This window comes from Neofelis nebulosa, chromosome 16, assembly GCF_028018385.1.
Source record: "Neofelis nebulosa isolate mNeoNeb1 chromosome 16, mNeoNeb1.pri, whole genome shotgun sequence".
Classification (NCBI taxonomy): domain Eukaryota; kingdom Metazoa; phylum Chordata; class Mammalia; order Carnivora; family Felidae; genus Neofelis; species Neofelis nebulosa.
The window spans coordinates 21137591-21163555 of record NC_080797.1 but is presented as its reverse complement, the minus strand read 5'-3'; the positions used below and the strand labels follow the sequence as shown (position 1 = coordinate 21163555).

General features: G+C 50.2%; 1 protein-coding gene across 8 annotated transcripts in view; it reads right to left on the bottom strand.

The window, feature by feature from the left end:
* Positions 1-25965, bottom strand: part of SLC39A11 (solute carrier family 39 member 11) — a 428283-nt gene that overhangs the window by 237605 nt on the left and 164713 nt on the right. For 6 of the 8 annotated variants that reach the window (XM_058705004.1, XM_058705012.1, XM_058705010.1 and 3 more), the window contains one exon: positions 5588-5729. In XM_058705004.1, the coding sequence (XP_058560987.1) occupies positions 5588-5729 (142 nt within the window). The remainder of the gene's footprint in view (positions 1-5587; positions 5730-25965) is intronic. The other 2 variants (XM_058705005.1, XM_058705009.1) reach the window with 1 other exon arrangement.

Sequence of the window (25965 nt, the reverse complement as noted above, 5' to 3'; positions counted from 1 at the left end):
GCACACACAGGCTAAGCAACACTTGAGTGTTAACTATCAGGTGAAACATAACGTCTTCAGAAGCAAAAGAATCTATAAAATGGACCCACCCAGTAATGCCTCCAGGAGCTGGGACATGCTAACAGTCACTCATACCCCCACGCAGAGCCCTGTCCAACAGGGTATTTCTTTTTTTTTTTTTTTTTTTAATATTTATTATTTTGAGAGAGAGAGACAGAGCGTGAGCAGGGAAGGGGCAGAGAGAGAGGGAGACACAGAATCCGAAGCAGCTCCAGGCTCTGAGCTGTCAGCACAGATCCCAGATGCAGGGCTCGAACCCCCGAACCGTGAGATCATGACCTGAGCCGAAGCCAGACACATAACCGACTGAGTCACCCAGGCGCCCCTCCAAGAGGGTGTTTCTGTATTACTTCCTTATTTCCTTCAACGTCCAGGATGCCAGAGAGCTCCTGGTAATTATTTTTGTTGAATGCTTTGCTCTTCATCGTTCTGCAAAATATTTTCACATTTTCCTGTATTAAGATGTGGCACATTGCTATTGCCATGTGCTGACAGGTGTGGTTCATTCCCAACCTTTTAACGAAGAAACCCAGGTTGCAGGCCCCGGTCCAGAAAGCAGGTAACAATGCCAGGGCCAGCCTATTTTCCAGGCCCCTGACAACTCTCAATTAGGCCAGGAAAAGACTTTAAAGTGTTCCCTAATCAATCAATTACAGGGGAGGTGAGGTGTCTAACTGCTAAAACCACATGCCAGGACATTAAACTTACAGGAAAAACTGTGAAGTTATTCTTGCAGCTTTAGAGATCTTACTGATAAAAAGTCAAAACTACTAATAAACATCTCAGAGATTTCCCTAACCACACTATTTTGGAGACCTAACTACAAAGAAACACTCAGAATTTCTCCTAGGAGCTACATTGGACTCTTGATAGATTTCAGTTTACTGAATTTGCCTATAAGTATTGGTGACAGAGGGAGCGTCTCCTTTGAAGAAGACTCAAAGTCAGAAGATATAGAATAAAGAAAAAAGCAATTGTCACAGGAGCTTGGGAGCTGTTTAAGTAAGCCCTCTTTGCTTCCCTAGGATTAGGCTACTACAAGGAATTTCATTGCCAAGGACATCTAGCAGCTGGGAGTTGAATACACATGGATGGACTCACAGAGAGAACAGGCAGTTGTCTTCCGAGAGGGGATTTCTCCCTGCACAGGGGGAAGAGAATAGAGCCCTCCCCTAGTACCCCACAGCTACCTAAAAGTATAATCCTCCAAAGGCCAACCAGTGTGGAAATCCAACGAACAGGTTCATCATCCAGCTGGAGAAACTGTCCCCAGTTAAAATGCAAACACTTGAGGGGCATCTGGGTGGCTCAGTTGGTTGAGCGTCCGACTTCGGCTCAGGTCATGATCTCGCAGTCCGTGAGTTCGAGCCCCACGTTGGGCTCTGTGCTGACAGCTCAGAGCCTGGAGCCTGTTTCAGATTCTGTGTCTCCCTCTCTCTCTGACCCTCCCCCGTTCATGCTCTGTCTCTCTCTGTCTCAAAAATAAATAAACGTTAAAAAAAAAAAAATGCAAACACTTGAGCAGGAATAAAACACTGTCGGTTGCCGGACAGCTCCATGTTCTGCGGTGTTGTCCAGTGTTTTCCCAGAGGCATCTAAGGGATGATGCTTAACAGGGAAAACGGGAGAGTTCAAGATTAAAAGAGGACAGCATGATATCCAGTGGACAAATGAGGGTTCCTGAGGAGGGAGAATGACACCAGGGAACACCTGAACTCCATCCCGGTTGTGAACGGACAGCCCGGTAGGTGCTAATCTGGGCATCAGGCACTTGGGAACCTTGAGTCAGAAGGGGCAAATTCTCTCTCCCAAGATCAGTTCTGTCTCCACAGGAGGGTACTACCTAGCAAGTCAGTAGCATAACCGAGAAGGAATTTGACATTTTAGACTATAATACAAACAAATAAAGGCTGCCGGTGGGCTGGTGACGGTAGCTCAGGCAAGCGTATAACCCGCTTGACATTAGGTTTGCATTGGTTTCGCTTTGTAAAACATGCCTTCGAATCTGCCAGGCTGTCTAGGTAGAATTATTCCTGCCTGGTGATTTCTCCCATTATGAAAGAACAGGACACTAAAGGAAAATCTGTTTCTAACTGGAGTTTCTTACAGCTTATGCTTGCCTGACTCAAGTCCCCATTCACTTACCCCTCCAATAAGCTTTGGAAAGGTTTACAGAAAATAAAGTAAGTGCCACGTCATAACTAAATAATTTCCCAAATTTAATCTGTCTCTTTCTCTACTGGAAAATAATACCCATTCCTGCTCCTTCCACCGATAACACAGAATTACAGACAATTCTCCATCTGCTATGTTAATGGACCAATGAAAAACAAACAAGCAAACAAAAAACCTCACTCTTGAAGAGTTTCAACATCCTCAGAACAAACAACAGACTGAAATGGATAGCTACCAATTAGTAAAAGAAGGGACCGATTCACTTTTTACTACCCTTCTTTAGCCTAAAAGGAGTGCCAATAAAAATAATAATAATAAAAATCCCACTGGGCAGCTGAATGGGTAAGGTTGAGGCAGAAAAAACCCAAGATCTAGATGAACATCAGGGTCATGGCACCATCTGAAGAAAGATGGATGTTTTGGAGTTTTGCCTTCTAAAAACACCTATTATTATGTATGAAATGTCAAGAGGTACATGAACCCTTTGGTGCCCATTCATGGACCCCCGATATACAGAACCTCTAACCTAATATCTAGAATTTACTCAACAACATAACTGCCCACAGAGGTATACGTATAGGAATGCTCTCTGCCACATTCTTTATAAAAGCAAAAGACTGAAAACAACCTATAGGGCCATCAAGAGGGGACTAAGTAAGTAAGATGATAGCCAATAACATGAATGGCATGAATCTATGAGCATCCCAGGAAACTAAGGCTAAAACGTATTGCTTAGTGAAAAACACAAGGTTCGAAACCATGAGCCAAGCACGACCGTATGAACGTACCATTTCTGAAAGGACCCACAAGAAAGAGTGTGTGTGTGTGTCTGAGATGGATGCCTGGACCGTAAAAGAGTTGAAGTTGGAAGAAAAATTACTTCTCCGTTTTTAATCCATGTGATTACTTTTTTAATTAAAAGAAAGCCAGTTGGAGAGAGAGAGAAATAAACAGCTGAATTGAAAGAGAGAGAGATTGATTGATGGTTTTAAAAGAACTTCTGGTCTAGCTAATCCCAAAATATCCCCAGCCTTGAGAAGAGTTGCCATCGTGAAACATTAGGCACCAGGAGCTAAATAGGAAAAGTATCTCATAAATGCTTTCCCCGGCTCCGTGGGGTGGCCACCACCACTCAGAATAGCTGAATCTTCTCTCCCACAGTGTGGCTTCTCTGGCTTTTCCTCTTGCTGAACCAATTATGGGACATTATAACAGCGGCACCAATATTATTTTTTAAAGGCTAATGTTATTCACTAAACACCCATTAAACCGATCTCCACGTTGCACTTACAGCCAGCTTAAGGGCACATCCAGATGGCACAAATAATGCATATTCGGGCTTGATCTGCGTGAGGCCAGTCAGCAAATAGCCATTATCGGTTTTAGGGTTGTCAACTGCCTGACATCCACAGGCGTGTCCAAGTGAGCAGCAGAGAGACCTTTCTGGAGATGGCTGGCATCCCTCAGTCTCGGCAAATCATCTTTGTGCTCCCCGCAAGGGATCTTTGCCTTTGCGTCTGACCAGTTAGCAATGGCGACTGGAGGTAGCCTGGTAACAGGCCTCGGCGTTCCTGAGCAGAGGATAGGACTTCATCTCCCTCCCCCACAGCCTCCACCCCCACTCACCGCTTCACCCTGGGTTGCCAAGAAGACCCCACGGTCCCAGGAGGCCCCCCTGCACGGCCTACTCCCAATGGCTCTATGTTCTCACGGCCCCACTGGACAAGGTCTAGCACAGGGGACTGACACTGTTTTCACTGACACGCTCTGAACCTTCCCCTGTGTGGCCTTGAAGACAAAACAAAACCAAAAAAATGGGATAGAATAAAATCTGGTCAACTTTTTCATCCTAGAGAAGGCTCAGAATCAGGACTTTTGTAAAGTCTTCAGAGGGGTCCACAGGAGTGCTAGCCCGGTATGGCCAGTAAGAGTTGACACGTGTTCCCACGGTTCAGCACAAAAAGTGACAAGCTTTCCTGGAGGACAGTTCGTGACTCCCCGATAGAAAAGGAACAGTGGACAACACCTGAGTCGCTCTGATTGGAGTACAAATGGCACGTGTGATGGGAGGCAGGGGGCAGATTTTTCTGTGCTAAGCCCTCTAGTACGTGAGCTGATGTTAGATGAGTTTCCACTTCCCGGTTACATCCCCCTAGGAAGCTGTAAGAGGCAGAGAGGATCAACCCGGGTGGGGAAGATGTTCGAGTTCATGAATAATTCATGCAGGGCACAGTCTGAACACAGATCGGAGAACCAGCATCGCTCTAACATTTACTCCCCCTGAGGTCTAGAGATTCGTCGTAGCCTACACATGGCAAAAAGATTGAATTAAAATACCAGCACGGAAGTGTGAAAGGGCTTTTCTCCCTTGAATCACTAAGCCAGTCTGCTTCTGCCCAATTCACTCAAGAGAGAACTCCGTCAGGGGGCGCCTGGGTGGTTCAATCAGTTAAGCATCTGACTCCTGATTTCAGCTCAGGTCATGATCTCACAGTTCATGAGATCAAGACCCGCATCAGGCTCTGTGCTGACAGTACAGAGCCTGCTTGGGATTCTCTCTCTGTCCACCCCCCCCACCAAAAAAAGTAAAAATTAAAAAAAGAGAGAGAGAGAGAGAGAGAGAACTCTGTGCAGGGGAGGAGGTGTCTGTTCTCAATATCTTTTGCACGTCCGTGGCCTACAGAGGAAGTGGGAAGGGCAGGGGCCAGAGAAAGAAAGGCATCCACCTCTCCTCATGCTAATGGACCCTTAAATGGCCAAATGCCTTGACTGAGTGAGCAAGGAAGGGGCAAGGAGGGGCAGTCTTACCCCGACACCAGAAACCAATGTACTCCTGCCCGTGCACCTTCCACTCCTTGTCAGTGGGCACCAGCCCCTTCCACACCTCCCCCCTGGGGATTTATGAACTGTGATGAGATCCCTCTCGGGGAGTGCACTCCCTCTACCTTAAGAGTTTTCTGGCTCCAAACTGAATCAGTGAGAGAAACATCCACAGTTTCCCAGATGAATCAAAAAAAAAAAAAAAATGAAAGTCACACGAGTGGAAAGGAGCATTTAGGGTCTGTCAGGGATGGGGAGACGGAGGGACAAACGCCAGATGCTGTGACCCAGACCAGCCCTGTCCCATCAGAGGGGTCCCTGCCCACTCAGCCAAGCTGGAAAGACGATGGAAAGGCACTGTGAGCTCCTGTGCGGGAAGCAGGTGGTTTGGAGAACGACAAGAAAGGAAGGCATGGGGCCAGACACCAGTTCAGCGTTGTCCAACTGCGGGGTGAGGAATTCGGATGGACAGAACACCTGCCGTTTCCCACCTATCCTGCCTGACTCAGCCCCGGGTCTGCAGGGAGCTTGCCTGAAAGAAGCCCAGCTCTACCTATCCGGATGGAAAGTTCACTCTCGGGGAAGAGCAGCCTGGGACCCTCAGCGTCAGACTTCTTCATCAACGCAGGGGCGAAGTTCAGTGCCAGGGCCGTTGGGGGGTCTTCTGCGGCACCCTGAAACAAGAAGCAGTGATGTCACTGTAACACCCCCACGACCTTCATCCCCCAGACTCCTCCAGCTCAGAGCTGCCCACGCAGCTGGCCGGTCTCTACCAAAAGCACCAGACCCAGATGTCTGGCCAGGCCGGCTCACAAGGAAGACAACTCACTTTCTGGGCGTGGGACTTTCGGGATGACAAAAACTCTGGGGTCCAAGGATCGATGCTGATCCTAGAAATGGGAAAAACACATACTGGGAAAGATGGGGCCCCATCCCACGCTTCATCACTGCAAGGCAACGGCACAAGGGGCTCCGTTCCTGAACTGTCGAAAGAAGCCAATATGGCAGGTTGTCTCAGACGGCAGCCTCGCTCTGGAACAAGGTCAACATTCTTGGTAACTGACCACCTTCACGTTTCTCATGAGATCAAAAGGGGAGGAGAGCCAAACAAAAGCACCTCAAAAGAAGGAAACAGGGACAGTCCCGGGGACCCAACATATCTGGTGTGAAGTCCAGACAGACCCTAAGACAGCCATGTCACCCTTGTGCTTTGTAACTAGTTAATGTGACAGTTTTTACATCAACCAGGCAAAGTCTGGATTTTGAGCCCCCTGTTTATGTAACAAAACCTTATTTACCGCCAACTTCGTGCAGACTTGGGGAACAAGACAAAGTCACAGCTTTTCATGGAGGCTATATTCGAGTAGGAACAGATAAATGAATCCATAATGGGGCCAACCTTCTCTTCCAAAGCCATCCACGGAACCCCCCCCCCCCCCGCTGACAGTTTACAATGTGTAAGATCTCGACGGGAATGAGGAAGATGGGTAAGTCCCCCCCAAAATGGCTTTCATCCTCCACTTTCATCCAAACATGTTGATACTAGTTGCTAAGGGAAGGGGAGTAGAATCATCGCAATGGGCAAAAAAAAACAAAAAAAAACACAGATATTTTTTGAAACCCAGGCAAACGTAGTTCCAAACAGAAGTTTCCATTTAAAATATGTGTCTCTAATATGGGAGAGGAGAAGGCTGATGATCCAGTGAAATGCATCCATTTACAAGCAACTGCTAAAATTCTTGCTTAAGCTTCTTTCATGAAGGAATCTCACCAAAGTTATGGCTGACTGTGTCTCACACACATGCATGCATACGCGTGTGCACACACACACACACACACACACACACAAACACACCTTCCTGTTTTCTGTGGATCAGGAATCAGAAAGAGAATCTAATAATTCAGATCGCTTATTCAATTATTTCTTTATAATTAATGGTTGCAAATGAAAACATAAGCCCTCCCTCATGTCCTCCCACTTGTCCAATACATCGATATTATTCTAATCATTTTATTTACAACACCCTCTATGATACACGTTAATAAGGGTGCCGACAGTCGTTAAACCTTGTTTTATTTTATTTTATTTTATTTTTATTTTATTTTATTAATGTTCATTTTTGAGAGAGACACACACACAGAGCATAAGTGGGGGAGGGTCAGAGAAAGAGGGAGACACAGAATCTGAAGCAGGCTCCAGGCTGCAAGCTGTCAGCACACAGTCTGATGCGGGGCTGGAACTCACGAGCCGTGAGATCATGACCTGAGCCGAAGTTGGATGTTTAACAGACCTAGCCACCCAGATGCCCCTGGACTTTTTAATTTTTTTAATGTTTATTTTTGAGAGTGAGAGAGAAAGAGAGAGGGAGAAACAGAGCGTGAGCAGGGGAGAGGCAGAGATAAGAGGGGAAACACAGAATCCGAAGCAGGCTCCAGGCTCTGAGCTGTCAGCACAGAGCCCGATGCGGGGCTCGAACTCAGAAACCGTGAGATCATGACCTGAGCCTAAGTTTGATGCTTAACGGACTGAACCACCCAGATGCCCCCCACCTTTTTTTTTTTAAACTTGTTCTAAAAGGGGAAACAAAGATGCCTCGTGGCTGTGTCTGAGCTTCCCTCATTAGAGTCCTCGGGTCCCTTTACGGAGTCCTAGGGGCTACAGGATCTCGCCGGCTCTGTCACTGGGAGAAGCACAAAGCAAGGCAGCCTGTCACAGCATATCACAGTCAAGGCTGGCACTACAGATGGACAGAATCATGGGGACAGAAGGGACTTCGAGAGGGCCAGTCCCACCCCCTGCTGAAACCCCCTGTCAGCACCCCCGAGGGACAGCTGGTGTGTGTGCTTGTGCCGTGGGCCATATCGTCACAGCTCTTTGTTTCTACGCTTTAATTATGTCCAATTCTACACCTCACCCTGACATCGAGGAACCACCGCAGCCCTAAAAGACACGAGTCGCTACGAGCTTGTGTCGGCTGATTCTCCTGCCTTGGTCTTCCTTCTTTTTACAACGTGATTGACGCGCACCTGGGGAAAGCAAATGAAAGAGCCGCTTCGTTGCGCAGAAATGCCACAGCGTTCAGATGCTCGAGGCTGGTTACTTGGCCCATTTAGCAAGGTGCAGCTTGGGCAGAGCTGGGTGTAGCCGACAACAGTGCTTTTCAACCGCGGTGATTTTGCCCCCCAGGCAGGGCACACTGGCAGTGGGCTCTTCTCCGTGTGCGTGGGGTGGGGGACAGGAGTGGTACCGGCATCTAACGGACAGCCCCCCCAAAAAAGAGTGATCCAGCCGAGCGTCAACAGGCGGAGGCTGGGGAACACTTTAGAACAACTTAGGACGGGGGCGCCTGGGTGGCTCAGTCGGTTAAGCGGCCGACTTCGGCTCAGGTCATGATCTCACGGTCCGTGAGTTCGAGCCCCGCGTCGGGCTCTGTGCTGACCGCTCAGAGCCTGGAGCCTGTTTCCGATTCTGTGTCTCCCTCTCTCTCTGCCCCTCCCCCGTTCGTGCTCTGTCTCTCTCTGTCTCAAAAATAAATAAACGTTAAAATAAATAAATAAATTAAAAAAAAAAAAAGAACAACTTAGGACGGGCAGGGCCCCAGAGCTCCCCATGTTGTTCGTGGTGCTGGAAACTCGCAGGCCCTCTTTTTCACTGCGAAGGGAAGACTTCTGCCACTTTGTCTTGGAAGGCCACTCGCCTTCATGCATCTGGCAAACTCTTATTAAGCATCAACTGTATACCAGAACTGTGCCAGGTTCTGGTCCAAGTAGCCCAGCCCCCTGGGCTCCTGAATCTTGGCACTCTCCTTCCGGAGACAGACAATAAACTAATACCGGATATAAAACAGAGCACCAGGAAGCGATAATGCAAGGAGAAAGAGGAGGCCCAACCATTCCCACGGCGTTCCTAGCACAGCGGAGTCCTCGCTGGGTTCCCGGCGTGAGCCGGGCTCTGTCCCAGCACCTGAAGGTGTGCCAGCTGGTCGCGAACTGTTACAGACGGCGTGCTCCTCCAGGCAAGATGGTGAGGGAGGCCTCTCCGAGACCGTGGCGTTTGTGCAAAGACTTAAAACTAAGGCAAGAAGCCGCCAGGATTTCTGGAGACCGTGTTTCAGGCCAGACACGGCAAGGCAAGCGTCCCCTTTCCCCGCCGTCTGTGTTTACCATTTTTCCCCCCTCCAACTTCACTTAGAAGCTGTCCTTCTAAAAGCGAGACAAGGACCCAGCATATTCCACCTGTCTCCAGCCTCCTCCGGTGCGCCCCATCCTACACCTCGCCTCCGAAGGCCTGGGGCGAGCCATGCAGCAGAGAGCCGCGGGGGGGGGCATCCGGGGCGAAGCCAAGGACAACGTCTACACCCACGCCCCGGCAGCACTCTCCACGTGCCTCTGAGCCCAGGCACCGGCTGGCCTCCCGGGGCTCCTTCCAGACTCCCTTCTGGGATTCTCAATGTCCCTGCCCTCCACTCTCAACCGCCGATGAGGAAAACAGAAATAGAAACACATCCCTTGAAATTTCCAGGAATGGTCCCAGTGGGGGATGGTGACCCTGCTCTGGTGGCTTTATCATAATGCCCCTGAAGGTGGGGGGAAAGCCAGGAAGCATCTGTGGGACCGTCCCGCAGGGCTGACACTGCCAGCCCCCCACCCCCACTCCCACCCCCACGCTCCTCAGAGCCCCATCTGCTCCTGGAGCACTCACACGGCAGGTGGAGGGAGCACTGCCTTAAACACAGAAGGCCTTGGCCTGCATGTGAGTGACCACAGTGAGAAATTCCTTCTCTGCATCCTCCTCTTGCTTTGCTGATGGGAGCACAGCCTTCTTTACTTGATGTTAGCATGTCCTTACATTTCTGGGGCTTTCCTTTTCTTTCTTTTCTTTCTTTCTTTCTTTCTTTCTTTCTTTCTTTCTTTCTTTCTTTCTTTCTTTTCTTTCCTTCTTTTCTTTCTTCCTTTCTCTCCTTCCTTCCCTTTTCTTTCTTTTTCTTTCTTTATTTCTTTCTTTCTTTCCTTCCTTCCTTCTTTTCTTTCTTTCTTTCTCTCCTTCCTTCCCTTTTCTTTCTTTCTTTCTTTCCTTCCTTCCTTCTTTTCTTTCTTTCTTTCTCTCCTTCCTTCCCTTTTCTTTCTTTCTTTCTTTCCTTCCTTCCTTCTTTTCTTTCTTTCTTTCTCTCCTTCCTTCCCTTTTCTTTCTTTCTTTCCTTCCTTCTTTTCTTTCTTTCTCTCCTTCCTTCCCTTTTCTTTCTTTCTTTCTTTCTCTCCTTCCTTCCCTTTTCTTTCTTTCTTTCTTTCTTTCTTTCTTTCTCTTTCTTTCTCTCCTTCCTTCCCTTTTCTTTCTTTCTTTCTTTCTTTCTTTCCTTCCTTCCTTCTTTTCTTTCTTTCCTTCTTTCTCTCCTTCCTTCCCTTTTCTTTCTTTTTCTTTCTTTCCTTCCTTCTTTCTTCTTTCTTTCTTTCTTTCTTTCTTTCTTTCTTTCTTTCTTTCTTTCTTTCTTTCTTAAATCTTCTGCAAAGCTTTTCCAATTGTGTTTCCTACTCAATCCTTGAGGGTCCCGCGAGGACAGGAAGGTGAGAGCATGATCCTTTCCAGGGCAGACATTTGACTAATGCAAGCTGCTCAGCTCTCCACTGCAGCCCTGACAGCCGGCTCAGCCGTCCATCAGACGGGGATGGGTCCCCCTGCTCTCCCTGACAGCTGCAGCCGGGCTCCTGGCACTCCAGGCCCTTCAGGGTTGCCCTGTCACCCTGCAGCTCCCAAATGTCAAGCTGCCAGACACACAGGCCCCTTCCCAAGCCACCAGTCTTGATTTTCTTCTGCACCACCCCCTCCCCCAAGCCCTCCTCCTGCCCTCCTCCCCGACCCCTACACGCCCCTCCAAATCCAGTTTCGTCCCGAAAGCATGGGTGGGTGCTGCTGGGAGGCACCAGGCAACACCATCAAGGGCCGTGGAACTTGAGATCACTGTCTTCTTGTGACAGAATTATTATTGTTATTACTAATGTTGTTGTTAATGGCTCAGAGCGAGTGTCCGGTTCAGAACAAACACAACAATTTCCACTCACTCTGGAAAGGCTGTGCAAAAGGGGCAGGACCTGGAGAATAATTAGCACTTCCCAGAAGCAAAAGAGAAGGAATGCAGAGAAAAGGAAAGGAAAGGACGAAATAAAGGTGGGGGAGGGAGAAAGGAAGCAGCCCCACAATATGCCTTACATAGAAACATAAAGGCTTTGGGGCGCCTGGGTGGCTCAGTCAGTTAAGCATCCAACTCTTGATTTTGTCTAGGTCATGATCTCACAGTTGTAAGATCAAGCCTGCGTCAGGCTCTGCACTGATCATGGAACCTGCTTAGGATTCTCTCTCTCTCTCTCTCTCTCTCTCTCTCTCTCTCTCTCTCTCTTTCTCTCCCTCTCTCTCTGCCCCTCCCCTGCTCAATTCTCTCAAATAAAAAGAAAACACACAGGTTTCAAGAAATCATACATATATCTCCTCTAAGAAATACCACCCGGGGACTACTCATCAGGGTTTGCTGCCCCAGGCACGAGCCTGAAGTTTCTAGAGCCCCAGAGAAATCAGTCCCACAAGGAAAAGCCTAGAGTGTAGCCAAGAGCATGTAGTCACAACCAGACAAAAAAGCCTGCAACAGCAAACAGCAGCCCCCAGGCAGGGCACAAATACGGATACGTGCCATGGGGGGCCAAAGGTCTGCAAGCCCCAAAACTCGCTGTAAGAAGCTTCGTGGGTTTGCTCCAAGTTCCAATGGCCAACTTCAACGTGCCCACCTGTCCCTGGTTCTTCTCCCACTAGGATGTCATTGCTACTAATAACCGTCAGGGAGGGCAAAGCAGACCAACCTCTGACTCTCCTGGGCGCACTGCCTGCCATGTTCATTCAGGCTGGGGGAGTCCTGACTCTAAGCCACCCCAGCCCCATGGAGTGCAGTGTCTCGAACTGAGGTTTGCCCGCGGGTCAGTGCTCTCTAATGAAGGGTGGAGGGAAAGGTCAGAGCCAGCCACCCAGCCCCAGCGGAGAAGGGGGATGAGGCTCGCAAGAGGGGCCACACTCCCTCCCCACCGACACTCACGGCAAGCTGATGTTTCGGAAGGTAGCTGGAGCCCACGTGGGCTGGGCCTCCTCCCCCGCCCAGCCTCTGCTCCCATCACCCCCACTTAACCCAGACGCGCAAGGTGACATTAAATAATTGATGCTGTTTTTATTACCGGGAAATTGCAATAATAATGACACTCGTAACACAATCTTAAATTATTCCACATAATGGAAAAAAAATTAAATGTCACCCCTGATCACTAGCCAGAATATGGATGACACTTACATAATAGATGACCTTCTCTCCCAGGGAGCCCGGCAGCAGCCTGGCTGCCTAGGGCTGGCTGGCTTAGGGCGACAAGTGGCTGGCCTCCAAGCAAACAGGGACACGGGGACACAGGGTGGGGTAGACGCTCAGTCTCTTTCAGGCAGGACGCTGTCATCTTTCTTACCTCAGTTTGCCAATGTGTTCAGGGATCATGGGTCATAACCAGGAGCCTTAAAGACAAGGAGAATCACAGCTCGAAGGACTTGGTCCCTCCTGGTTTACCTTGCCCGAGCACGCTAGGATTGCACCTCTAACTCAGCCTGTGTCCCCTCTCCCCATGGCAACAGCACGACATCCAATCAGTGGCCAGCGAGGAGGTTTTCAAGCTTCTGATTACTCGATACTTAATACTTTTAAAATCTTGGCTGAAGAAGACTGAGCCCCCTCCTCCACGAAGCCTTCCTAGATAGGCCCAGCCTAGTTTGGATTCACTACGCCTCCCTCCCTGCGCTCCCCTGACATCCCACACATGCTTGTGTCACAACAGTTACCAAACTGCGCACGGTCACTTTCGGTGTCCTTGGCTATGTCAAAGCCACAGGATTCTCAGAGCAGAAGCTGTGTCTTCTGGCTCTTCTGTGAGAGACAGGACAGTGTCAGTGTTCACTAACTCCATTAATTTCCAGGAAGGGATGAACAACACTACGAAATCTCCAAGGAGGGGGGGCGGGGGAAATGTTGCATAACATGCAACACAAAGACCCAGGTGACCACAAAATGCTGAGGCCGTGGGAAAGAAGGGAAGGGGGAAGGATTCGTGAAGAATGGGAGAGAAAAGGCTAAAGAGCACTCAGGACATTCTAGGTAAGAGCACGAAGCAGGGCTTCCCAACCCCCCCCCCCCCCCCCACCATCTGCCCTCTTGATGACTGCATGAGGTCTTCGATATCAGCCCCGAGGCCACGTGAGGATGTGCAGCCGTCTGGCCTGGGACCCGCCACCCAAAGGCTAATCCATTCCTCTTCCTGGCAGGAACGCTCAGAGCGGGGCAGCCCAGCTCTCTTGCCTCGAAGGGGAGACCTTTCCACTCTGAAGCCCATGACCCATCCAAGGCCACGCCTTCCGCCGTTCTCCCTCTCTCCTCCACGACCTCAGCCCGGAGCTTCATGATGGCAGAAGTTAACTGCGGACCTCTGGCTATATTTAAGCTACGCAAGTATGCTATTACTCAGACTATCTTTTTAGGGACGAAAACTTCTCCTATTTCTGATGCCAAATTACTATTCGTAATCAAGCCTATTTAATCATATAAAACAGATTTTAAAGCAACACACGGCTTTGCACAGACACAGCTCTACAAGAGCCTGCAAAGAGAGCCCTCCAATAGCTGTCCCAGGTAAGCGACGGTATGGTTGTGCTCCAAAGAGCTAGGTCTTTTGCTAGCATGGTTGACCGGGGGGGGGGGGGGGGGGGGTTGGAGGAGTTTTCCAAACTGGGATGCGTTTTCTTATAACTCAAAATAGAACTTTTCCTTAAAGCGATAATACGATTCTAAAGGAATACAAGTACCTACGTATAATGAGGTATTTTCTTTCTAATCCTCAGTGAATATCCATCACTCTTAACCTACTTCTAGGTTTAGTCCTAGAATTCACGAAAATACACCCATTAAAATACACCCAAATACACACAGGAGCCTTTTCTCGCTGTTCAACAGTTTGAGAACCCCCAGCTGGGTTTTCTCATACAACTTTTTCTTACCTATGTTCTCCTTTAGAAGGATATCAGATCCCTCCAGAAATCTGCTAAAAGACAAGATTACTCTTCCCAGAAAAAAAAAAAAAGAAAAAGTGCATGTGTATCAGACATTTATTGCTAGATAACAAAACACCCCAAAACTTAGCGGCTTAAAACAACAGTTATTATTGCTTGTAAGTCTACGGTCAACGGCCTAGGCTCAGTCAGTATCGCCCGGACTCACAGCTCGCCCAGGGGTTGAATGGCCCAGGACGGCACGGGCATCCGGCAGTCCACAGCCTGCCGGCCAGCAGTCCTCTGACTCTTGGCTGGGAAACCAGGGCTCTTCTCCACGTGGCCTGTCATCCTCCGGCAGCCTACACTGGGCCCGTTCGTACAGTGAATTCAGGATTTCAGCAAGATAAGGTGACATCCAACGTCAAGTGCTATGCAAGTCTCTGCCTGGATTCCATCTGCTACCACCCCATTGACCACAACAAGTCAGCGACCACTGGAGGCATGGACAAATCGACCGTAGCTCTTACTGGGAGGATCCAGTGTCATGTTGCCAGAGTATGGATGTTCAGCGGGGGAGGACTCTGTGGCCATTTTCACAATCTACCACAGCACATGTGCACAGACACATAAAATGTTGCACCCAACATCAGGGAGCCCGTGAATTGGCACGCAGCCCTCCATGGATCTAGCCTATACACAACTGCTCTGGATTAAACCCACAATTCAGTCTTGTTCGCGCAAAACAGCGCTTCTCCGATGGGGACCCAAGGACACGTTCTCAGAGGCCCGAAAGTTTAATATGAAAGTTTTTTTAATTTTGGGGGCGCCTGGGTGGCTCAGTCAGTTAAGCGTCCGACTTCGGCTCAGGTCCCAATCTCACGGTCTGTGAGTTCGAGCCCCGCGTGGGGCTCTGTGCTGACGGCCGGGAGCCTGGAGCCTGCTTCGGATTCAGTGTCTCCTTCTCTCTCTGCCCCTCCCCCACTTGTGCTCTGTCTCTCTCTGCCTCTCAAAAATAAATAAATGTAAAAAAAAAAAAAAACAAAAACAAAAATAAAAATTTTTCATTTTGTATTTTCGTTTAGATGATAATCTACAGAAACAAATAATGCCAACAATCTGAATCACCAGGGTGACTCTTTTATAACCAAATCCTACTGCTCGATTTCAGCGCCTGGGGCTGCATTCGTGTTGACGATGGAGTGGGTGCCCGGCAGTGCTGAGCTTGGCTGTTGAGGGCTAATTGCTGAGCACAGGTTCAACGGACAGATTACATATGGGAGCCAAGCTCAGACCAAATGACTTCATGGAGCCCTGTACAGATGACAGAGGCTTCTAGTTCTAGAATAGCAGCCGGAAAGCTGACTCCATCCAGGAGCTCTTGCTGGGACAGACTTGCCGGAACCAATGTCAGAGAAAGCAACTCTGTTCGTGCAAAGCCTCTTGTCTACACCATGCTCAGCTTCTAACATGTCCCTTTTTTAATGTTTCTTTCTTTATTTTTGAGAGAGGGAGAGAGCGAGCATGCGTGCGAGCAGGAGAAGGGCAGAGAAAGAAGCGGGTGGAAGATCTGAAGCGGGCTCGGCACTGACAGCACAGAGCCCGACGCGGGGCTCGAACCCATGGGCCACGAGATCATGACCTGACCCGAAGTTAGATGCTTACCCGACTGAGCCACTCGGGCGTCCCTAACATGCCCTCTTATATTATCACATGGGATCCTCGGTATCTTCTTGTGATGTAGACCGACAGCATCATTACCCCCGTGAGGGGCTGAACTTCACCCCTAAAATTCCTGTGTGGAAATCCTAACCCCCAGCACCCCAGAATGGAACCCTATTTGAAGATAAGATCTTTGAAGAGGTAATTAAATTAAAATGAAGTTATTAGGATGGGCTGTAATCTAATCTGACTGGTGTTCTTACAAGAGGAGGGAATCTGGATGCAGACACGCCCACAGAGAAGACAATGTGAAGACAGGGACAAGACAGCCACCTACATGCCATGGAGACAGGCCTGGAATGGATCCTCCCTGGAGACCCCCAGGAGGAACCAACCTGGCCAACACCTTGGACTTCTAGCTCCCAGAACTGTGAGGCAATAGATTTCTTTTGTTTAAGCTACCCGGTCTGTGCTGCTCTGTGGTACTTTGTACCACGCTGACTGACGCACCCCCCATTTTACATTTGAGGAAACTGAGTCATAAAAGCTAATAACTTACCTAACGTCACAATGAGTCACAGGCACGTGTGGGATTTGCACCCAGAACTTCTGACTCCAAATCTCGCTAGTCCTCCCAACCACCAGGCTGCGGTCAACCACGAATGTACTAAAGGCAACCTACACTTCAAGAAGTGACCCCACCAAGGGGCACCTGGGTGCCTCGGTCAGTTAAGCGTCCGACCTCGGCTCAGATCACGATCTCGCGGTTCGCGAGTTCGAGCCCTGCATCCGGCTCTGTGCTGACAGCTCGGAGCCTGGAACCTGCTTCGGATTCTGTGTCTCCCTCTCTCTGCCCCTCCCCTGCTCATGCTCTGTCTTTCTCTCTCTCTCTCTCAAAAATAAAATAAACGTTAAAAAAAAAGTGACTCCACCGATATCGACCCAAAGGATGGGATGTGTGTGAACACACACACACACACACACACACACACTAGGTGCCAATTCTCTGCTGCCACATCCAGCAGGGAGAGCTGTCTGAGTGTGGTGTTCACGCAGGGGCGACTGGTGCTGCTCTCTCTCCAGACCTGGCAGAATCCCAGAGCTATGGAACCACGAACCTACATGCAACGGCCCACGAAAACTCACTTCACGGGTGTAGATGGATGGAAACTAACGTGAGATTCTACGGGGTAAGGGCCCCACCTGAAAACCGCGTCTCCAGGCAACAAGAGAAAAATCCCAGAAATCTCATTGCTGGTAAAGATGGCCTCAAATGGAAAGCAAGACACAGAGGTGGTCATCAGAAGGGACAAGGGTGCCCTCAGCGCCATGCCAGGGGCCACTGAACCGTCAGCCACCGGTCCAGGGGATCGGACAGACAAGCACCAGCTTCAACAGACCAGGAGGGAAGCAACGGGGTTGAGGCCTCAACATGGCTTCAGCGTTTGTCCCCGGAGCCACTTGGGCAAAGCACGATTTCCTCACGGCCTGCCAGGGAGCGAGCGGCCTGGTAGGAGAGGCGGGGACAGGGCGACGGCGGGGGCCCTGGGTGTGGGAAGGCACCACACCAGCTCAGCAGCACCTGGCCCCCGGGGGGCTTGACCACCAGGGTCTGAAGCCGCCAACTGTTTCTGAAAACAGTCAGCCTCCTGATGATTGTGTCTCCAGGGCTGAGACACACGGCTCCCCGGACGGAACTGGGACCAGAGTTTACGGCCGAGAGGAAGCCGGCTGAAAAGGCTGGAAAGGGTGGAATGCGGGAGGCGGTTAGTGACTCCAAGGATGGCAGGGAGGGAAGGGGGGCTCTCCGCGTGAGGACGGAAATCCCCGTGCATTTTGGTGCTAAGGAAATAGCGTGCAAATGGCACGAAGACAGAAGCTCTGCCTTTGAAGAACAGACTTGATTCTTTTTTTAAGGCATCACTCTGCTTGGAGCGGAATTAATTATTCAACGTATCTGGGCTGGATGAAAACTTGGCAGCTGAAAAGGTTCTGAAGCAGCCTGCTTGTAGGGAATGATTTTCTGCTTCCTGCTACGGGGACGTGGAGACCCACATCTTCCCTTGTCTTTCTTTTCCAAAGCAAACAACCAAGGGCAGACACACAGCCTGCGTGTGTGAGGCTGCCACGGCCGCACAAACCACCGCACATTCGGGGGCTGAAAGCAACCGTCATTTCCTATCTCAGTGTCCACGGTTCAAACCGGGTCCTCTGCTCAGGGTCTCTCTCACCGGGCGGAAATCAAAACCATGATCTCATCTGAGGCTCGGGGCCCTCTTCCGAGTGCGCCGGCTGTTGGCAGAATTCAGTTCCCGGTTGATGAAGGACTGAGGTCCCCCTTTCACTTGCTGGCTGCCACCTGGGGGCCGCTCTCAGGGACTCGATGCCACCCTCACGTGTTTGCCGTGCGGCCCCCACCTCAGGCTATTCACAGCATGGCCGTACTCCTTCAAGGCCGGCAATAATCCCTCTGACCTCAGACGGGGCCTAGTCTCACCTGTAAGGGCTCACCTGATTAGGTCAGGCCCACCCAGAGTGACCTCCCTTTTTGATGAACTCAAAATCAACTGATGGATAACCAGAGCAGGAACCTAAAGGGATGAAATCCCAAAGAGGGGAGGGGATTCTACAGAGTGCACACCATAAGAGCCCACGGCCCTTACGGACCACCTCAGAGGTCCACCCTGACATTTCTAGAGTCTAAATTTCTCCTTCGATGCCTGAATCGGGAGCCATGTGTTACGAGCAAGATCTAGTGTTCCACCAATTCTCTGCAACACAAACTTCCCATCAAAGCCCAACCTCACAGAACAGTCTTCAGACTCAGTAAGCCATGGCAAGACGGCGTGTTCCGGAGGTTCTGTGAGGCAGAGGCTTCGGCTTGGCCGTGAAGGGGAAGAAATCTGTAGCGTCCCCCAGGGTCAACTGACCCACTAGGCACAGGAAGTGCCGTGCCCAGTGGCCCACTTTTAGGGGCCCCTGAAAATGTTCTAATTTCTTTTAAAATCAGAAGGAAAAAAATGAGGGATAATGAATGTGTAATAATGAACCCACCCTGCATTCTATTCACCTTTCTACCAACACAGCTGGAAAACACAACTTTTAGTCTTTTTTTTTTTTTTGGTGGAGGAAGGGGGGCTCGTGAAAGTCCAAAGGCAAGCCGGATAGTGGTGCCTCTTCGAGGTGCACGCTGGTTTTCCTAGCACAGCTCTGCAGTGATTTCAAAGGGCAACGGAGCTTGTCCGGGGGAAGAGGAGTGAGTCAAGCCTGTGGGTCAGCCCTACAATGCTGACCTTTGGACGAAGCGAATTAAGAGTGCTAAGTGACAAACCAGGACAGTCCTGGGCCACTGCAGGGCAGTGCTGATATGCTAATTAGTTTGAGGGGAACAAATCAGCCTCAAGTTATAAACACAGGGCTCATAAGGCCATGTTTGGTCCTGGGATGAGCCACTTGGTTTTGTTTGAGTCCATGGTCATGCTAGACTCCTAATTCCCATCAACTACCTCACAGCTGGGAGCCGGTGGCCTCCAGGGGGAGGTAAGGAGAGAACTGAAGCCATTCAAACCCTCCTCGGACACCAGCAAAAGGGCATAAAACTCTTCGTCATTAACAATGTCAATAAGATCATTAACCTATTAAAACAAAAACGAGAAAGCAGGAATTGTGTGTGTGTTCAATGTTCAGAGTTAAGCATCAGGACGAGATACTTAGGCATGAGGATGAAGGGGGTACAGAAATCCCAGCGAGGGTCGACACAAGTTGATATCAAGATAAAAGTATAGGGCGGAACCCAGGACGGACAACCACAGAAAGCTGCAGAGAGAGGCACGGTCATTGCCGCCCCAAGAGCTGTGGAGCCTGAGCAGAAAGAAAGCACTGCTGATAACAACGCACATCAACTCTTGCTTGTGAAACAAGGGGGCTTGGCAGTGGATGACGCCAAAGGCTTGTCCTACACCCAAACTTCGGTAAATCTACAAGTGTCTAATTCCAGACAAAGACATCTACTCTCACTCCATGGAACGGATAATCTCTCCACCCACACCGCCCCATAATTTTCCAAGCCACTTATATATAGGTGCCTCTTGAGGAAGAAGCCCTTGGCTGCAAGGAGGATCCCAGCTAGATCGGGGTGACAAGCCCAGCAGAGGGCAACAATGGAGTGACTTTACATCCGAAAGGGCATCAAGGGTGACAGCGGCTGCCAGGTCTAGCGGCACAGGGTATAGCCTTTCTGTCTCTTCTCAGGCAGAGTCTCCTCACGGGAACACCACACCCACAGGGCTGGCAAGAGGTAGAATGCCCAGCCCTTCCGAGGATGGGTTCCCTGGGCTTCCAGGCTGAGAAAGACGGGATGTCCACACAAGCTAGCCCAACGAGCTTTCAGGCAGGGGGCATTTCTCCCATGAGGATTATCTGTGGGCAACAACGCCCTCCCTACCACACAGGGAATCTGAGCAAATAACCACAGGTGACAGATACGGATGTTCTGAAGGTGACAGCATTTTCAGAAGGTCACAGACCTGCTATAGTGGGATACCATACCTTGTTGTTATAGAGAAAGCACCCTGCTGAGATGAATAAGCACAGGTGAGAAAGTGGGGTGTGTGTGTGTGTGTGTGTGTGAGAGAGAGAGAGAGAGAGAGAGAGCGCACGCGTGTGTCCCTGTTACCAGGAAGACCCAGATAACAAATATATCGAGGCAGAAGTCAGAAATTGGCCTCCACATCAGAGTGCCGTCCCAGGACGGAGACCAAAGGGTTGGTATGTCCACAGGTGCCTGGGAGAGGTAGACTAATTTAAGAGAAAAATCACAAGATGTCTCTTCCCAAACTAGAAAAACAATCCATCATGGAGAGCTCCGACAGCCAGGGGAAAGAACCGTCTGCCAAAAACAAACAAACAAACCAAAAAAACACACAAACTCATCAAGAGGCAAAAGGGGCTGACTGCGTTTCTCCAACACATATCTGCAGGTTGAACGATGTGTGAGCTATTCCCACCGCACACCCTCGGAGTGGGTGCAGGAGGCTGGCAAATCGGCCTCAGCTTCATCGAGTGAGGGCTGGTGGGACAGACCTCATCAGGCAGTGTGGGATCAAGGAGAGGGGTTAATATGCAGGGTTAACTCTGTCCTGGCCCCTGGACTAAAGGGAATGATCTCCTCTGCCTGCTCTGTTCTTTTCCACCCTCCGTTGTTGCTGTTTTTCTCCGGGCACAGCTACTATGATTCAGGCCCCTCTCCCTGCCCTCTGCCTCCTCCCCCTGCCTCCTCCCCCCGCCTCCTCCCTCATCTGATCTGGAACCGCATCCTGCATACCTGCGCGGTGCAAGAGGACAAGATTATCGTGTTCCCCCGGGGACCTGGAGAGCAGAGTTGGGATTTGCCAGTAGGAGTAGGAGCAAATGCTTATCTGGAATATTAGCTGTTGCCCCCAAATCCCATGAGCTAAGGGGGCAAGCTGGGAGGGAATGTGTCCACGATTGAATTAAGAGGGCACTGATTAAGAGGGACTTGATCAATGTGTCCCCGCGGAGGTAAACACGGACCGCGCAAGGCTCAGAGCAGGAAACCGTTTGGACGGACTCCTTGCACGCTGGTTACTTGACGTTCCCTTTCCCTCCCATTTCTAAGTCGGGGACAATCGTGTGGAAGGAACTAGGTGAGGGTCTGAAGGGCTACTGGCAGTGCTTAAGGTCACATGGAGAGAACCCACTAACCGGAAGTCAAATCCACCCGCCTGCCACCAGCCCACCTGCCTCGGCCCTTGGGTGCAGGTGGGTGGGACAAGTGACATCCACAGAGGCCCCGCCTACCACACAAGCCTGTGCTGTTGGCGCCTGAGCCCTCCCTACCAGCTCTGCAAGCACTTCCCTTCCCTTCGAGCAGGATGTAACCAGTCTCCACGGTGGATTATTCTACCTTGGGCCTCCCAGAGGGCTAACTAAAAGGAAAAAAAACCTTTTATTTATTATACTTTGGAGGGGCGGACCTCCCAAGCCAGGGTTGTTCTGGCCTCCAGCAGCCCCGTGCAGGAGCAGGGGATCAAATCCAGAGACCTCAACTGCCCCACCTGAAATGCACAGCCTGTGCGTCAGCACAGGACGCCAGGGCCACCAAGGGGTAGGCCGAAGAGTCCTCCTGGCGGCTCTTCTTACGCCTGGGACACATTCCCCCAGTTTATGGAAGCACGCTATCGCAGGGAGCCAGACCACAGGGAAGTTTCAGGGTTAGATGTGTTAAGGGAGCCCCACACCAGGGCGGGGCCTCAGGGAAGGATGGGAAAACCAGCGGCTTCCAGGGAGGACACAACCAAACTGATTTCAGTTGCGGCCACCAGGATCCAGCCTCACAGAGGAGGAGCTTCCCAGGGAGGGCTCTAACTTCTTAGAGGGTCCAATGTGGGAGAGGGAGACGCGGTGAGACTAACAGAAGATATGGGCCGTGGCAACTGTCTACTAAAACAAACCCCTGGGGCAAAAAACAGGGCATCTCCAGAGCTCCAGAGCTCCGGCCAGGGAACCATGAGCGTATGAGCCTGCGCAATTCGCCATTTGTGCTCTCATTGGCTCTCTCCCTCTTCCTTCCTCCCTTTCTTCCACTACCCCCTCCGTGTGTGTGTGTGTGTGTGTGTGTGTGTGTAACCCTCTCCCTCTCTCTCCTTCTCTCAGACACACACACACACACACACACACACACTATATTTTCTATGGGTATTTTAAAGATGCGTGTAAATATACAGAAAGAACTATCCAAAAGGAGACACACCAAACCCATCTCCCTCGGTTTCTGGGGAAATGAGGATCCCGAGAATAGCTGGTGATCAAAGGCAACAGATCTAATCTTTGCCATCTTTGTAAGTTGGTCTAATCTTTAATATTTTGTAAAGATCGTGAAGCGCACAGGGCCTGTGTGACACGGGGAGGCCACAGTGAGGTGAGTTCATCCCAGAATACCAAGGGCTCTAGCACATTCTCCCCAAGCCTGGCATTCCAGCTGCTGGGGCTCCTCCTCCTAAAAAGGATGGGTCCTGCCAGAGCCTGGGGCCTGATCCCCAGGGGTGCCTGGCACCACCAGCTTACTACACTTGAGCCAGGGCTCCCCAGGATCCACAGAGCACTTATCTTTCGCTCAAATAATTTTTAAAAGTCCCAAACCATTCGGGCGCCAATGGTTTACTTTTTTTTTTTTTAATTTTTTTAGTGTTTATTTATTTTTGAGAGAGAGACAGACAGACAGAGTGCAAGCAGAGTAGAGGCGGAGAGAGAGAAAAAAATTTTTAATGTTTATTTATTTTTGAGAGAGATGGAGTGTGAGCAGGGTAGAGGCAGAAAAAGACAGACAGACAGACAGACAGCCAGACAGAATCTGAAGCAGGCTCCCAGCTGCCAGCACAGAGCCCTACGTGGGGCTCGAACTCCTGTGAGAGCATGACCTAAGCGGAAGTCAGATGCAGGACTGAGCCACCCAAGGCGTCCTCCCCCCCAAAAAAATTTTGTTTAAGTCCCCAACCATTTGACCTTTACACTCTCAACAGTTAAAAGGCCAGCTTCTTAAAAAAAAAAAAAAATAAGAAGAATCACTGAATAAGTCAGAGTCCTTTGTGGGGTTAGAGAAAAAATGCCAACAGACTACATTCTCTGTTCCCCACACGCTGCTGCCCAGCTTGCTGACTTTCTGCTTCCTGTGGCTGCAACTTTCTTACCTTTACATTTTCAATACCGTTTATCTGGGCTAGGAAGCATGAGTTTATTACAGGCGACAAGCCCTTCATCAGAAGCTGTGCATTCAGGAACCAGCCGCACCATGCTAATACAGGATTTCTCTTTTATGCCCCAAACAAAGAGAATCCTGAGTATATGCAGTTGAATTGCCAGAGCGGCAGGGAAGAGAAGCCGCTAATAAAAGAAAATATATAACAGCCCCATCAACTTAATATTTACATGAAAAGTCAAGCCTTGACATCTTGCTGAGGGCAAAACTCAACAGACAGAATTCGGTCCACTGTAATACACCAGGATTTGCCCCAGAAGGCTCTCATTTTATGCCTATTAAAAAGGCAATCAGAGGATTAACCGGGAGGATGGCAATCCAGGGGGGCCGGAATCAAAGGACCGTGAGTCCTGGGGTCATGTTGGGCTCCTAACCTCACCAGAGGGTAAGAGGAAAGCTCTCCAACAAAAGCAGAGCAGAGGGGCGCCTGGGTGGCTCAGTCGGTTAAGGGTCTGACTTTGGCTCAGGTCATGATCTCGCAGTTCATGAGTTTGAGCCCTACCATAGGGCTCTGTACTGACAGCACAGAGTCTGCTTCGGATCCTCTGTCTCCCTCTCTCTGCTCCTCCCCCCCCCCCCCCGAGAAAATAAATAAACATTAAAAAAAAAAAAAAAAAGCACAGTGGAAAGTCATTTCTCCTGAAAGGACTCCCTCAAGCTCTCCTCACAGGGCCCAGCAGGCCCACCACTGTGTCTCCTCACTCACTCCACCTCTGCGGGACTCGGGACTCAGTGACTCCCCTGTGCTGCTGGATGCGATCACCAAGAGGCTGAGTATCCTGCCTCTGAATCACCCAAACCTCTCGTTTCTTGAATTTCATGCTTTTCCGTCAATCTCTGCTTACCAAAGCATGAGGGGCAGGAGGGGGGGAGACGGAAAAACAGAGATCCGTAGCCCCCGCTTACTATGGCCATTGTGTACAACAGGTTTGGGCACAGCTGGGAGCCTGAGTTAAAATGAGACTTTCGGGAGCGCCTGGGTGGCTCAGTTGGGTTAAGCGTCTGACTCTTGATTTCGGCTCGGGTCACGATCTCATGGTTTGTGGGATCGAGCCCCACGTCAGGCTGTGTGTTGACAGTGTGACGCCTGCTTGGGAGGCCCATTTCAGATTCTCTTTCTCTGTCCCACCCCCACTTGCTGTCTCCCTCCCTCCCTGTCTCTCAAAATAAATGAAAAAAAAAACATTAAAAAAATTTTTAAATACAAATAAATAAAATGAGACTTTCAGAAGCCAATTGCCTCTTACAGAGGTAGAAACAATCAAGGTGTGCATTCACCATCCCTCGCCCAACACAACCACCCGCGTACACACACACACATACACACACACGTTTCCCCTCCCTATCTCTGAAAATCAGTTTCTCTCTCAGGTGGCCAGAAAGCAGCTTTGGGTTGACTGTTCAGTGCTGTCTCCCACAGGAAATGGCATAACGTCCCCAATTTTAATGAAAATCTCACCCTTTATTCCCAAACCCCTCCTGACTGCAAATATATTTTCCATCCAGATGGAGAGCAGGCATTAAAATCACAAGAGCGAGGCCTCCATCGGCCCTCGTGATCAGTAGCTGTTCCGGAAGGTTTGGCTCCGACTCGAGCAGAGTGTCTGAGCAGCTCCCGTGCAGCCTAGGCTGGGGCAGAGCGTGAGCACCGCGCCCGTGGGCCAGACCCCTCCTTCCCCAGAAGGAGGACCTCTCCAGACGGGCTGCTGGTCAGGAGCCCAGGACTCCCTCAAGGGGCTCCCCCAACCCGGTATAACTGGGCACACAAGACCTAACTGGTGTCATTTGTTTAATTAAAGAAGAGAAGCTGTGCAGACCTCCAGGGTAGCCGTTTGGGGAGTCGAGATCATATCTACAAAGCACCTACGTTTTGCAAAAAGGGGCTGAAATCCTGACTTTGGACCAAGTGTGCACAGGTCCAAGTTCTGCTTTCAACCAACCTGCTGGGACTGGAGCTTCTCTTCCAGAAGGAGAATAAAGACATTTGTGTAACGAGCTTAGCAGGACCTGTGGCACGCAATAAGCCCCTGATTACCACCAGCTATGATTATCATCATCCTCATTATTACACGGAATACTGTGACTGGGGCTGCCCTAGGGGTGGAAACCACAAGGAAGGGGAAAGAAGACGTACTCAGCGTAGCTGTGACAAAATCTCACTCAGATCTAAGTGAGCGTGTAAGAGCGTGTCCCGCGGTAGAAGAGAAAAAGACATTTCGTGGTGCTTACTGCCACTGCTTTCTCCTTTCACCGTGGATGACGGCCGTGGTGGCCTGTCACTTAAGGAAAGTGAGGGTGAGGCTCAGGGGACAGAAGGAGGCGGGGGAGGGTTCACAGCAGGCCTGGGTTTGGGCACTACAATACAGACAGCTCCCCGCAACCCTTCCATTTGACAGATTCCCTCTGCTGTCTC